The 14,466-nt window shown below is 33.1% G+C and overlaps 1 protein-coding gene across 2 annotated transcripts; it reads left to right on the top strand.

The window, feature by feature from the left end:
- The first annotated feature begins 342 nt into the window (after window positions 1-342).
- LOC111281961 (ubiquitin-like-specific protease 1D) lies at window positions 343-9,983 on the top strand. Of its 2 annotated transcripts, XM_022869812.2 has the most exons (14): window positions 345-816; window positions 1,220-1,271; window positions 1,985-2,079; window positions 2,250-2,488; window positions 3,358-3,403; window positions 4,299-4,378; window positions 4,482-4,514; window positions 4,618-4,713; window positions 5,496-5,598; window positions 6,100-6,194; window positions 7,348-7,470; window positions 8,309-8,423; window positions 9,166-9,273; window positions 9,355-9,983. In XM_022869812.2, exons 1-14 carry the CDS (start codon window positions 466-468, stop codon window positions 9,481-9,483), a joined length of 1,665 nt encoding a protein of 554 aa, XP_022725547.2. In that variant the 5' UTR covers window positions 345-465; the 3' UTR covers window positions 9,484-9,983. The 2 variants fall into 2 exon arrangements, with proteins under 2 accessions (XP_022725548.2, XP_022725547.2); XM_022869813.2 differs by lacking the exon at window positions 8,309-8,423 and having other exon boundaries at window positions 343-816; window positions 9,355-9,493.
- The last annotated feature ends 4,483 nt before the right edge of the window (window positions 9,984-14,466 follow it).

Raw genomic sequence — 14,466 nt, 5'->3', positions numbered from 1 at the left:
AATAGAATTGATGAAATTCAATTTGAATCTCTTATGATTTATAGAATGTTCAATTCAATTTTAATTAAAATAATTGAAAAATTATCTTAAAATTTTTTTATTGTTTATACTTAAATTGTCGGTAATCAGTAATCACAGGCCAAACTTGGGTCCAAAGTCCAATCTCGAAACTGAACTCAGCCCAATCAATACCCACTACTGCGACGACTGATTTCTTCATTTCCACAGCCCCACCAAGTAATCAATAGTTGGTTTTCTCCTTGCTCATTTCTTGGGCCAAATAACTTGGAAAAAAGGAAAAGTAAATAAATAAATAAATAGATAAATAAGAAATAAATAAAAAAAAAAAAAGCTGCAAGCAGAATAGGGTGGTATTTGTGAGTATCAGAAGAAAATTAAAAAAAAAAAAATAGAAAAGGCTTAAAAGTGAGAGAAAAATCTGGCGTTCATGTTAGGTTGGTTTGCATGGAAGCAGAAGAGAAAAACAGGAAGAGGAAACTAGAACTTGATTGGAACAAGTTACTCTCAAGCCAAGCAGGGGATGAAGGCCCACCGCCGCACTTAGTGGTTATCAATACTGAGCCACAACCACCGCCGATGAAATCCGACGAAATGGGCCACGGCGGCGACGATCAAAGCAAAGAGGAATTTTGGGAAAACTGGTCTGATCACAAGCTGGAAGAGAGGATTCAACGGCAGCAGCGGAATCTGGAACGCCTTGGCTCTAAATTGCCGGATAAAGGCAAGAAGATTAGGGATCAACTTGAGCTCCTTGAGGAGGAGAGAAGACGGAGAACGCTTTCGCGAGCGAAAATGGTTTGTTCTTTGACTAATTTGTTTACTGAGAAAAACCAGAGAAGAAAGAAATTGAGAAGTTACATGAGAGATTATTTGGCAAATAAATTAGTGTTTTTTTTTTTTTTTTGGTTTTAATTTAACTAACTAGTACGTTTCGATTTTTAGACAGTGATTATGTTTTACAATAGTTTTCCCTTTGTTTTTTTTTTTCTATATTTGTTTTAATTGTCGACTTACTGCATAATTGCTTGCATTGTTTTCTGTCAACTATCAATTATTAAAAGAAAAAAAAAGCATTCCTTTTTAGATGGTAGTCAAGATTTAGGTGTTGTTTCACATTTCAGAATGAATGACGGTAACTATGTATCGACCCTTTTACTCAGTAGAACATTGATTGTTTGCATTATTTTTTGTTGGACAGGATGCTGATGGATGTGAGAACCCTGCACAATCTCCAAGCTCAGATATTGTTGGTGAGGTTCTGAATCATTTAAGATTTTTTGAAGTCTCTTGCGGGAGTCTTGAGTGGACTTTCGTTTCCATATAGCCAGGAAATTATGTTGATTCTGAGATTCTACTGTTTTGGTGTTGTTTTTCCTTAACATGGGCCTAATGATATGTTATTGTATTCAACTTGAAATGGTTAATTTTTGTTAATTAACTAAATGCAAATAAGTGATTATCCTAATCTACTTGGGATGAACCCTCGCGTTTGTGTTCCACTGCATTGATAAATAGCTAACGGCATATGACTTAGAAGGGTGTAGTCATAGATAACGTGGCATAATGTTCAAAGCTTTCCTGCCCTAGTTGGTGGGGCAAAATATAGATTGATAAAAAATCATATAGATCAGAATAGATTGAATTTGGGCTGTAACAGATGGAAATTTCTGCTTATTTTCCTTTGCAGATGATTGAATCAGAGTGAAATCTAACAAGTGTGGTTGGTTATATTATGTTATTTTCCCCCTTTTTTGGGGTATGGTTACCATCAAGGTGATAATGATCCATCCATTATTAGAACCAAGAATTTGACTCTTTTGAGCTCTGGCTGTTTTGAGCTCAAGATATGTGATCTTTGAAGGATTAGTTTAGTTATGACTTATGTGCATAAGGACAGTTTCTTTGTAATTTTAGAATTCCAGTTTTATGACATCTATTTAAGGAAGTTAAATGTTTCCTACAGATTCTACTAACGTCTTTGGACAACAGAGTAAATCAAAGCAAGCTTTCTCACAGTCTACATTCAGTGATAGCTTTTGCAAAAAGATGGAAGAAAATGTAAAGTGCTACTATCTATTTATATATAACTCTTTTATTAGCATTGTTCAGTACAAAATGTGGTTTCTTCTAAATGCTTTTAAATTAAATGATAGATTATAGGATAAAATTTTGTACTTGAATATGAACTTCATTTTGGAACATGATTGCTTTTGTATTTTATGTTACAGACAGATTGTAGGATAGTCAACATATCTGACAAAGATTTAAAAATTTTGAATCGTTGTGAACGCCGGAACGCCAGATGCAATGGGGAGTTTTCACAGAGGGAAAGGCAGAAAGTTCGGGTATCACCAAGACGGATGAATTCACAACTCCATAGGAAGCCTTCTTTTGGTGATCAAAAGGGTAGGACAGCTTCAGTGCATTCTCTTCATGACACGGATGATGACTTGCCAAGCATTGCAAAGTAAACAAGATTACATTCTTTAAGTGGTTTTTTTCTTCTCCTCCTCCCCTTTTTTGTCTCTAATATACAGTTGCTGGCCCTCTTCTGCATTGGTTGATATTTTACTGCTGAAATGAACTTGATCTGATGCTAAACTCACTGTGCTTCTTTTTGGTAATTAGGGGTAGGGAAGGCATATAGGTGCATACTTTCTCTGCCAAAAGGCCCTATTTGCCAAAGGCCAAAAGGCCCAAAGGCATGTATCTGCCAGCACTAAGTGCTTTCTAAGTTGATTTAAACTTTAATATTGCCAGGGTTTTAAACTAGAACGTTTGTTAAATTTGAAATCATGGAAAAATTATTCAGAAAAAGAAGTTGTGTCAAGATTGAAAGTATAGAAGTTTGAACAAATAACAGAATTTAAGGAAATCAAATTGCTTTCAGGAAAAAAATTTAAGTTTGTTGCATGACAAATCCATTAACAAAAATTTTAAAGACTGTACGTAGTTTAAGTTCTTTTGTTGGATTAAATAACATCAGATGCTTATTACTCTCATATTCTGAGGCTGAAAATACAAGTAGGTTATCCTTGAACCCTTCATGCCTGTGGACTTTTATTTGTGTTTCATCCCTCAAATTGTATGTAATAGAGAATATATGGTGTGCAACTTTTCTGATTTGTTGCAGGTTTTATTTAGGGTCATGTTACTGATCTTTTACAATTCAGCATTTTATTTTTGAATGTTTGTTGTCAATTTAAAGATATTCTGTATGATGTTTGACATATTTTTCGTAATTCATCTGACTGTTTTCAGCTAATTTGAGTATTTCAATAAATTCCTTGCTTGTATTTTGCTTGTATTTTGAATTTCCCCGTACCTTTTCTGTAGGAAGAATGCTTTTCAAGTGCGATCAAATGATTCAAGGGTTAGGAGGGTATGCATTCTTTTTCTTACTTCTATTATGATGATGATTATCTAATGTTGACCACCTGCTCAATTTGTGAATGTCACTATTGATGCTTGAGTAAAGTACGGATAATATCAGTGTAGCTTGGGTATGCTTAGGATATTTGGCTTATTTTTTGAGTCCTTTGTCATTAGAATTACATTAAGGGCTACAATAGATTCTTGGTTTGGTTTTGAGTTCGTATCCCATATAATTTGAATCTAATTGTAGTGATTTTTCAAGTCCCTGTATCGTTTTAGTTCTTCTGAGAAAAGTCAGTCTTCTCTTGATTTAGCATCCAACAGGCCTGGCTTTTATATGATTGTCTTGTCTTGTACTACTGACTAATGGAAGAAAGGAATGTGTCTCCGTCTTCCTATGTTATTGACTAGTTTGTATTCTGAATGCAATTTAAAGGGTATTGTAAGAATAAAAAGGCTTCTGGGTGGAAATCTGAATATTCTAAAAGTCTCTTTATGCACGAGCTTGGAGATTGATATTGTGTATCCTAATTGTGATCAATCTGTTTTATTTAGAGTTAAAATTGAACCCTAATATGCTCTAACTGGGACACTTAAATTCTAAAAAATTCTTCATACTGACCGTTAGCTGTGAAACTCACATAAGTTGGTTATTTTAGAGGTTTTGGGGACAAGACAGCTTTGCATGATTGTAGGCCTCTTGACTCTGTTGTTGTGATTTCAAAAGCTGACGAGAAAAGCAATAGAATTGCAGAATTTGTCTTGCCATGAAAATATAGGTTTTGTAATCAGTAGTCTGTGTATTTTTTTTGGCTGTATGGTGATGAAATTTCATGCTGTCACCATAATTTAGGTTTTTGTCTTTGTTTATTGATTGGTTCAATGATGTATAACTGAAACAGGGCCAGACCGTTGTTCTTGTAGATGAGGAAGAACCACAGCTAGTAAAGACAACAGAGCTTGAAGTTAAACTTCCAAATTTGTTAGTAGAACTTCCAATACTTGTTTTTCTTCCCACTATATTATAGCTTACCATTATTTGGTTGCTGCCAGCAATATCTTATCTTTATCTGACAATTTTTCAGCAAAAAGGATGCTAGGATCTATTACCCATCAAGGTACGTGGTGCTTTTGTGTGAGTAATGTGGATCACTTCTGCAGACAATTTTAGCTGGATGTAATTTGTCTGTCATAACTTTTTTGCCTTATCTATTGATACAGGGATGATCCAGAATCTGTTGAAATTTGTTTTGGGGATATTGACAGCCTTGCTCCTGAAACCTTCTTGACATCACAAATTATGAACTTTTACATCCGGTAAGTGTTTCAGATACTTCTATAACTGATTCAGTGATTACAAATGCATCAATTCTTCACATATCACAAGCTTCTGATCTTGTAAGGAGTGACCAATTGGTTGTGTCAGCTTGGTTCCTGTTGGGTCATTTTGAATTCTAGTCATCTTTGGTTTTGATTTTTGAGGTTGTTCTGGATTTGAATACATCCAATTTGAGTAATTGACTTTTGAATCTATTTGGGATGGGTGGGGTTGGAATTTAACCGGCTGACAGATAGAAACTCAAATTTAGGTTAGATCTTGGTTTAGGTCCAGTTAACTTTTCCCATCTCTGTTGAGAACTTCTATAAATCTGTTACTAAAGTAGCTAAGCAGGTACTTCTATCAAGTGAAAAAAATTAAATATCAAAACAACTTTTTAGTTGCTTTTCCTGAGAACCTCCAGTTTGTAGATTATTGGAACAGGATTGTTACCCTATCATAGTGCAATGACACTAATGGTTTCCACTACTATTGACATTGTGCTTTTGAATGCTATGTGAAATGAGTGTATGACTCTTAACTTCTTGAGTTTTAAAATTTGTGGAAAATTTGAACTTAAATTTCCAATATACCGTGTCTGACATTTCTTTCTTATGATTGCATGGAATTCCCAACTTTGTTGAAATATCATTTTTTCTAAAAAGCGTTTAAATGCTTGATTTAGTTAGAAAAATTTTGTTAAATAGCTGCTATTTAATAGATTATGCTACACGAAGTATTCTGCTTTTGGGTTTAATCACTTTTTTGTACTTTTGGCCAGATATTTACAGCAGCAGGCATCCCCAACAAATAGGGCAATATGTGACTATCATTTTTTTAACACGTATTTTTACCAGAAGCTGAAAGATGCTGTATCATACAAGGTTTTATCTTTCTTGTTCTCTTATAAATGATTGCTTTTTATGCAGTGTAAGATGAATGCATCATACTGATTTGGGATTTCTGGAATCATTTTTCAGTCAGGTTCATCGAACCTGAACTGGTAGAACTAGGTGCTTGAGTTGTATTGTTATAATGTTATGATTTTTTAATAAGATAATGTTGTTATGATTCATTACTTCACTCTTTAAGTCATTTAGTTTTATTCCTGGATAGAGCAACTTGAGAACAAAGGCAATGTTTAATTCAGAAAGAACAGTATATGTGAGATGTATGTGCTATTTTAAATTTTTATCGTACTTTTTTTTTTTGCACTGGTGAGCTAGAAACTGCATTCATTTTTCAAACATGTGCTTCCACGAAATCAATGATTATAATTTCGGGTCTGTGTATCATTTTCTGAACTTTGAAACTATTCGACTATTATGATTGGAACTTCTCCAACTCATGCTTGCTGGGTGCTTCTTGTCCTTTATACCATATAGGGAAGTGACAAAGATTTATTCATCAAGTTCAGAAGGTGGTGGAAAGGTGTCAATATTTTCCAGAAAGCATATGTACTTATTCCAATTAATGAAGAGTGAGTTTTCCTGCTATAGATATTTACATACAAGCACATAAAATGTTGCATTTATAGATTTATTGTTGATGCCTGCTGTTATATGAACTGCCAGAGTACTTCATTTGCATGACAGGACACAGATATGGGTTTGAAAATGGGTTGGAAATGGCTAAGCATGCTGCCATGATATGCCAAAATGGTGGTTTTCACAGTTAGAAAACGCATTATGTAATTATGAGAAAGAATTGGTGCAGTAGAAACAAAGTGGGAAAAAGGAAAAGGAATTTAATTTGGAAAAGAAAGAAAAATTTTGAAAGCAGGAGAGAGGGGTGGGGGGAGAGAGTGTGGCCCTTTCTTTCAATATGGTGGACCATTGGAAACATGCTATATGCTTCTTTCAATAATGCTTGTCTTCTTGCTTGCAATTATAAACACGAGAGGAAGGGAAGAAAGAAGTGGGAGGAAGAGGAGCAGAGGGGGGAGAGAGAGAGGGTATGTAGACATGGAAACACAGTTTTCTCAAAATGAGGGACAATGAAAACACTATATATGTATCTTCCAACAATTCTTGCATCTTTCTCATGATTATTGACTAACATTTTGATTTCTTAAAATCATAATTACCATTGCCCCACCTTCATACTTTTCTTGGATTAGAAATTGGAAGTTGTCATTGTTACCATAGTGGTATTATTACACTAACAAAATTTTTTATTTTTCTATTCCTACTCATGTCCTAGTTTCTGACTTTGAAAAAGAACTATAGCACAGAAAACTTGTTTTATTTCTTCATGAAGGAATGATCAATTTAGGGCCTGTAATCAACAGAATACTGTTGAATGATCATTGCTTTACTTCACTCACAGTCTGTTATCTTGTGAGTCTTAACTAGTGTTGAGTGACTATTCTGCTTTCTGTCAAGGAGATGAAGGTTAATAATATGCTTCTTTTTGGCATGCTTAAGAGTGAAGAGTAGTTGAAGAAATAAACTAGATGGGACATTTCAAAACGGTGAAATGATATGGACCAATGGATTTATTAGTCATCTCTTTTGAATAAGTTGATTTAATAGCTTTCTGCATCCTTCCCCCTTTTTTCTCACTAAGTTCTCCCTAATTTAAATGAACTTATTCTGATATTTTGACTCAGTTATTGCTTTTCTGGTATCCAGTTACCATTGGAGTTTAATCATCATTTGTATACCTGACAAAGAAGATGAATCAGGACTGATTATCCTTCATTTGGATTCATTGGGACTTCATTCTAGCAGATCAGTTTTTAAGAACATTAAAAGGTGAGACAAAAGAAACCAAAGGATTATAAATGATTAGGTACTACTGTAGTTTGTCTTTGTCTCTATATTCATAAAAATAAGAAGCCATTTGATTGTGTGAAGGAAATTTCGTAAGGACAATTCCTTTTCTGTTTACAATAGCTTGCTTTTGAAACCTGCACATCTCTTCATTCATATCTTCTTAGGCCTAGTTTAGCATTGCTGTTGAAAATAGCTTTTGCTTTCAAAAGCTGCTTTTGATCCACCTCAATGCTAAACAACAAAAAAAAATGGCTTTTCAATTTAAAGGTTTAGTTTTGCAACCCAAACCAAAAACCTACATAAGAGGTGCTTTTGACGTGAAAAAGTGTTTTTTGGATAAAAATCAGTATATTACCATATATTTTCTAATATTTTGTTATTTATGCATATCTTTTTAGACATTTCAATTACTCACGGTACTTTTTCACAGCAATATTAAATACTTAAAAATTTTTAACCATATTTTTTTTTACCTCACTTTTTGAAAGCACTTTTTTCAACTACAACAGAAATGCTAAATGAGCTCTTAAGTGATTCAAGTAAAAAGATTCTGTCATATGAGAATCTTCAACATCTTTCAGCTGTTGTATTACCTAATTATTGTTGTATGGTAGTATAACAACGTTTGATTTGAAGCCTGTGGGTGGATTTTCAGTCATATCCTGACTTGTCTTTTTCATAGTTGTTCACAATCTTGAAAAAATATTGTTTATTTTAATGGTAATTTTCTAATATACACGTCTAATCAATACTGGACTGGTTTGCCTTCTTAGTGTGGTTCTTAAATCTAATAGACAATTTGAATCTTGGTTTTTAGCTACATGAGGGAAGAACGGAACTATTTGAATCAACAGGTTGCTCCTTCAGATCTTCCAATTGCAGACAAAATATGGGAAAATCTCCCACGTAGGATTGATGAGAGAACAATAGATGTAAGTTTTTATTTGCTGTGTCTTATTAATTGTGTCATTTGTTTATGGATTTTGTAATGGGACAGAAACCTCAAGTTGGTAAAGAATAGCCTGGTGGATAGTGATTTCACAGTAGTTACTGTTTGATCTTCAATTACCATAAAAAATTAACTTCCTTGGTCATATAGATAGAAGATTTCTTTTCTTTTGTGTAAAGCTGCCTGATAAAAGTTAATTTAAGATACTTTTGTGGGTGCATGCTTGCTAACCATTAAACATCTTAACAAGCTAGTTCAGTTTACATACTACAAGAATATCAGGTAATCGTAGTTTGTCTGCTACCTCAAACAAAAACCTAGTACTGTTTTACCTTTCTTCCTCTTCGATCTACCGTCCACTGTAGGATTAGATTTTCTGAACATAAAATTTTCTACATGGAGTCTGTTTCATTGAAAACCGGATTATTTTTAATAGAAAATCATCTTTTTTCATTTCTAAAATTGCTTTGACTTTAATTGATCAATCTTGCTGAATTAAAAACATGTTGCTAAGAAATTTGGTGGCTTGGTGCAATTTAATTGATGACTGTTAGAAGAATTATGTTTAAAACAATCTTGCAGGGAGTATATATGTGGCATGGTCAACTTTGAGGACTAAAATTATCACATATGTTTCTTTTAATATTTTCGTAGATATAGCAATCTTTTTCTCATTTTTCTCTAAAACCATAACTTTAGGTTTTCTGTTGATGCTTTTTTGCCAGGTTCCCCAGCAAAAGAATGATTATGATTGTGGTCTATTTGTTCTTTTCTTCATGGAGCGCTTCATTGAAGAGGCCCCTGAAAGACTGAAAAAGAAAGATTTAGCAATGGTACTTGTGTTCCTTTGTGATCTCTAGAAAAGTTTTCTCGTTCGGCTGGTCTTTTCTTGGTTAACCTGTTTCCATTTTCAGTTTGGCAAGCAGTGGTTCAGACCTGAAGAAGCCTCTGGCTTGAGAGTGAAAATACGGAATTTACTTATAGAACAATTTCGAAGTGCAAGTGAGGATATTGGTGCTCCACAATCTTCTCCTTTATCTTGACTCTGTTAAAGGTGGTGCTCCAGCATGAATCTGGTGCCAAAAATGACACACCAGTGGATTGAGTGCCATCTGTGTATAGCTTGCATAGTTATGGTCCTCACTTCAAATGTAACAATTGCAAAGCAGATACTGTAAAAATTTTGAAATTGTTTTTGTATAGTTTGAAGGAAAAATTAAAAAAAAAAAAAAAGGAAGAAATCTCCCAATGATGCCATTGTCATTATGAAAGATTAAAAGAGTGAAAGTGAAGGCTAGGATCCAACCTGACAAGTTTTCAATACACAGGAGGAAAAAGTCTCAAGGCTGGTGGTGGTTTTAAGGCTTTCTATCAGCATTTGTAATAGAGCTCTTTTCCAACTCACTTTTGTGGGCAGTTGGCAGGCAACTAGGTTTCTGATATCAAGGAATTTTAGTATACTGTTATGAAAGCGGTAAGCAAGTGAAAAAGAATGTATGGACCAATCTTAAATGGAAGTAATTTTATGATTTTATTTTGATTATAGGCATGTTTGTTTACGAGGAGAAACGGTTTGCCATGGCTCATATTGAACCAACTAATTGAGCCCCTTTTTTTTTTTATTTTTTTGATTGTTTTTTATAAACAGAGATTACTATTCAAGAGCTGATTTTTAGTCACCCTTGATCTCAAGCAAAAAGGTAGGTGAAAGGTGAAAAATCATATACTTAAGGTAACAAAATTGGGGAGACTCGGTACTTTTTGAGCTCTCTTTCCATTTAAGCTTTTTTAACACATTTTACTATTTTAATCTTCTTTACTTCTTAATTTTACCTTAAGTATTATATTGACTTGAGCGTTGAAACGTGTCTTGGAGTAACGACTTTGGGATCCATCGGTAGTGGTTTTTGGTTGTAGGTTACAATTGTCTTCCTTTTCACCTCATTTTTTTCTTTTAAGTTAAAACATCCAAAAGTACGATCAATAATTGGCACCGTTTAATGGAAACGAAAGTCATAATAAAGTGTAACTTCTATCATTAATGCTCTTACTCATTTTGTGGTTGTTATCGGGGTAACATCTTTTTTACTTACTTGGAGTTCTCCATTCCCCGACAATCCATTTTTATTAAATGCCTAGGCAACACAACCTCTAGGCTTTTATTAGAATTTAATGAGAGTTTTATCCTTAAATGTAACAATGACACCACCATTGGTCCATAGTGTTGCACCTAGACCTTTGAACCTTGTTCGTCAACTACTCACAACATAGATCTTTTCCTCACAACCTTATTAATGCCAGTCTGTGGCCAAACTTTCCCCTTGTAACTTTCATTATACATGTCTAACTCCTAGTGCCATAACTACCAACATATCAACCTACTGTGTAGCTTTCCCCAAAATTCTTTCAAGCCTTTATGGCTTAAATACAACTGTTAATTGACCAGGTGGCCACTCAGCAAAGGTTACTTCAACAGTACCAACAAGCTACACAACAACCCTTTAGGAAAAATCCCATTTTAGAGAAAGTTCAATGTTTTCCTTCAAAGAACCACCACCACTTCAAAACATAACTCACCCTGAAGAAACATACCATCAAACCATACATGACAACACCCATCATTATGATCATACCATACAATACCCAACATTAAACCAAACACATGCAAACCTCAACCTAGAAAATAAACTAGTTGTACAAGTTGCTACTTTATGCAAGAAGCTAGCTAACTTAGTAGCTTAAGGACGACCATTATTCTTTCACCTCGACTATCAAACAAGCTGATATTCCATTTTCTCTCAAACTACCAAAAAGACATCAAGACCACTGACCCAGAAGATCACCTAGACCATTCAAGACCCTTATGAATTTGCATAATGCTTCTTATGCAGTGAAGTGTAGGGCTTTTTTCACCACTATGCATGGAAAAGCCAGGACATGATTTTATTCTATAGTCCCTGCAACCATAAATAGTATTGAAACCCTTAGTGGACAGTTCTTAGCATATTTCCTGAGCAATAGAGTTGTTGTACGCTCATCTGTAAGTTTGTTGGCTATAAAGTAAAAGCCTAAAGAAATTTTATGATAGTACTTGAAAATGTTTAATACAGCCACTTTTGAGATTAAGGATTTGAGTACTGAATGGGCTATCCAAGCCTTTATCTTTAGAGTAAGGCATGACCATTTGAGATATTTTTTGACAAAAAACAAATCAGAACAGCTATACTAATTTTATGAAAAAGCCTAAAAGTTTACTGAGGTTGAGGAGATTAAAGCCATTGACAAGGTCGAGTGGTGTGAGCAATGCCATGAATGTTCATAGGGAAAGAACAAGTTGACTGACACACCAAGCCAATGGTTTCATGACAACCATTAGGCCCATAAGTAGTAAGGAATAAGAGATTGGCATAGTAACAACAATGACTGTAGACACCAATTTTTATTCAAGTAAATTTTAATTTTATTCAGGATTTTAACTTGCATAATTGAAGCCCATTTAAATATTTTGATTGGGTCTTGTGGGCTTAATTGTAATTTTTTTAAGCCTAAGATCTAAGTCTAATTAAAGCCCATATTGTTTGATTTTGTTTGAATTTTAATTAATTAAAAATTTTACCTGAAAACTAAAAGAAAAAAAGAAACAAAAAACGACTAGTGCTCGCACCTATTATTATTATTCCCTGCCAGCTCCCTCTACCCTAATAGAGCCACCTTACTACCACATTTGGCAGCTAAAAATCAACTGCCATTAACACATCCTTATATCCAAGACTTCAGTTTCTCCATTAAACCATAACAATATTCTTGGTCTCTCCATTGATCCTAAAATCCTTTTTAAACTGAATAAAAAATAAAGCAAATGAGAAGGCCAATTTGAACCACAAGAAGACTTTACCGAAACCTTAAGACAACCTCACTCATAACCACAATAAAAAACAACACTAAACACTAAGGAAACACATCCCTCTTTTACCAATTACCACCACCCCCAACCATTATCTTTAGTTACCCACAGTCTATTAGCTATCCACCAAAACCCATATTATCCAAACAACTACGAAAACTCCAACCCAAAAAAAAAAAAATACACATCCCCACCAAAGAACCATAGAAAGTATAAAAAAAAACCCTAAAAAGCATAAAAAAAATCGAAACATAGGAGAAAAAATGGTTTTGGTTTTGGGGTGTTTGGAATGGTTTTAAAGCTTGATATTTTGTGAGGAGGAAGCCTAGGACTTGGAGGAAGAAATAGTTTGAAGTAAGGCTTTTGGTGTTGTGGAGGAGGGTTACTTAAGCTTTAAAGACCGATAGTTTTAGGTTCAGATTTGGGCTTTTTTAGGTTGTTTTAGGCTAAACCATGGCCAAAACAGTAACAAGGAAGACAAGAGGATTTTTTAGGTGATTTTTGGGACCTAATCGATGCCGATGAGTGACAGTTGTGTGGTGATCGACTATTAGAATTTGGAAAAGCTTGGTCGGCCTTTGAAATTTTTTTCAGAGAGTTAAAATTTTTTTTTGTGAAAAGGTAAAATGAAGTAAAAAAATAATTTAGGATTTATAAGCTGAAAAAAAAAAAAGAAGAAGACCTGCACTCTAACTTGCACCTAACCCAAGGTTTGTGTGCTTGACTTTGGGTTTAGCTCCTACCTTCAACCCTTAAGTCGGTTCAGTTAAACCGTTCTAAATCAGTCAAAACAGCCCAAACCACCAAAAAACCTCACTGAATTGAATCGCTGCCAAATTGGTTGGTTTAAGTATTTTTTTATTCATTTCCTTATTTATTTTTTTATATATTATTAATTATTTTCTAACATTTTTCAAGTTATTTATTTGTTTGTTTATGCATATTTAAATTTTAAATTTAAAAAATATTAAAATAATTTTGAAATAAAAAATAAGAAAATGAGGAAAAGAAAATTTTATTCGATGATGAGATATTAAGGAATTTCGAATAGTGATTTTTTAAAAATCTCAAAGTGAGAATATTTTTTTAAAATGCTACCAAAGTATTGGAACATTTAGAAAGATATTCAATATAAAAAAGTTTTCATTTACTTATTTTTTAAATTAAAAAATGGAACAATAATAAAATAAAAGTTTTTTTTAAATAATGCACGAACATTAATTACATTAATTAATTAAAATACGAGTCTCCATTGATGAGAATATGAGGTAATTTGAGTAGTGATACTTAAAAAAATCTAGGTGATAAGATTTTTTTAAATATTACTAGCGTATTGGAGTATTTATAAAAAAATTTTGATATAATAAAAAAATTCCTTTTCTTCTATGAAAAAATAAAAATAAAAAAGAAATTAATAAATAGTTTTTTCTCAAAAAAGGGGTAAATAAAATGTGTTTTCTAATATTTCATTATTTGCATTTCATACATGTCACTTAATTTTTGAAAAATAAGATTTTAAGAAAATTTGTGTAATGATTTCTATGAAATCTTTAAGTGAGAAAAATTCTTTTAATGTTACCAATGTATATGAATATTTTTAAAATTCTTTCAATAAAAATGTTTTAATTTATTTTTCTCGAATGAATAGAATAATAAAAAATCGAAAAAGAAAGAAAAAACCAAAATTGTGACAAATAAAGGTAGTTAAAGAAATTATTTTTAAATACAAAAATTGAGATCTTTTTGTCAAAATTAAAGGAAAACACATAATTAATTGGTACCGTTTTCTAAATGGCACTGTGACGGGTGCTACTCCTTCTTTACACGTAGCTAAACTTTCAAACTTAAACTGTTTCGTAGACTTTAAAATGATCTTTTTAATAAATTTTAACTAATTTCAAGATTTTATAAAAAAGATAAATTTTAATATGAGACAAATCGCACATAGCCAAAAAAAAAATTGGTGATGACTTCATTTGTTTTTAAATTCGTCTAGTGGGCCTAAAACTATTATACTAGCTTGGCGACTCTATTGTGGATGCAATTTTTTTCAAGAGTTAGGGCCAAAATTAATTATATGCTATCTTCAATTTTGATTTAAATGGTCTTAATTGGTGTTTAA

The sequence above is a fragment of the Durio zibethinus genome, chromosome 5, assembly GCF_047325235.1.
Source record: "Durio zibethinus cultivar Kanyao isolate XHJ-2024 chromosome 5, ASM4732523v1, whole genome shotgun sequence".
Classification (NCBI taxonomy): domain Eukaryota; kingdom Viridiplantae; phylum Streptophyta; class Magnoliopsida; order Malvales; family Malvaceae; genus Durio; species Durio zibethinus.
This window is presented reverse-complemented; position numbering and strand designations above follow the sequence as displayed.

Bases quoted from the DNA above. Each gene is read 5' to 3' on its own strand.
- LOC111281961 (XM_022869812.2), top strand. From the start codon at position 466: ATGGAAGCAGAAGAGAAAAACAGGAAGAGGAAACTAGAACTTGATTGG. The intron at 1,272-1,984 runs GTGAGGTTCTGA...TGTTTCCTACAG, and splicing joins TCCAAGCTCAGATATTGTTG to ATTCTACTAACGTCTTTGGA. The intron at 7,471-8,308 runs GTGAGACAAAAG...CTTGGTTTTTAG, and splicing joins GTTTTTAAGAACATTAAAAG to CTACATGAGGGAAGAACGGA.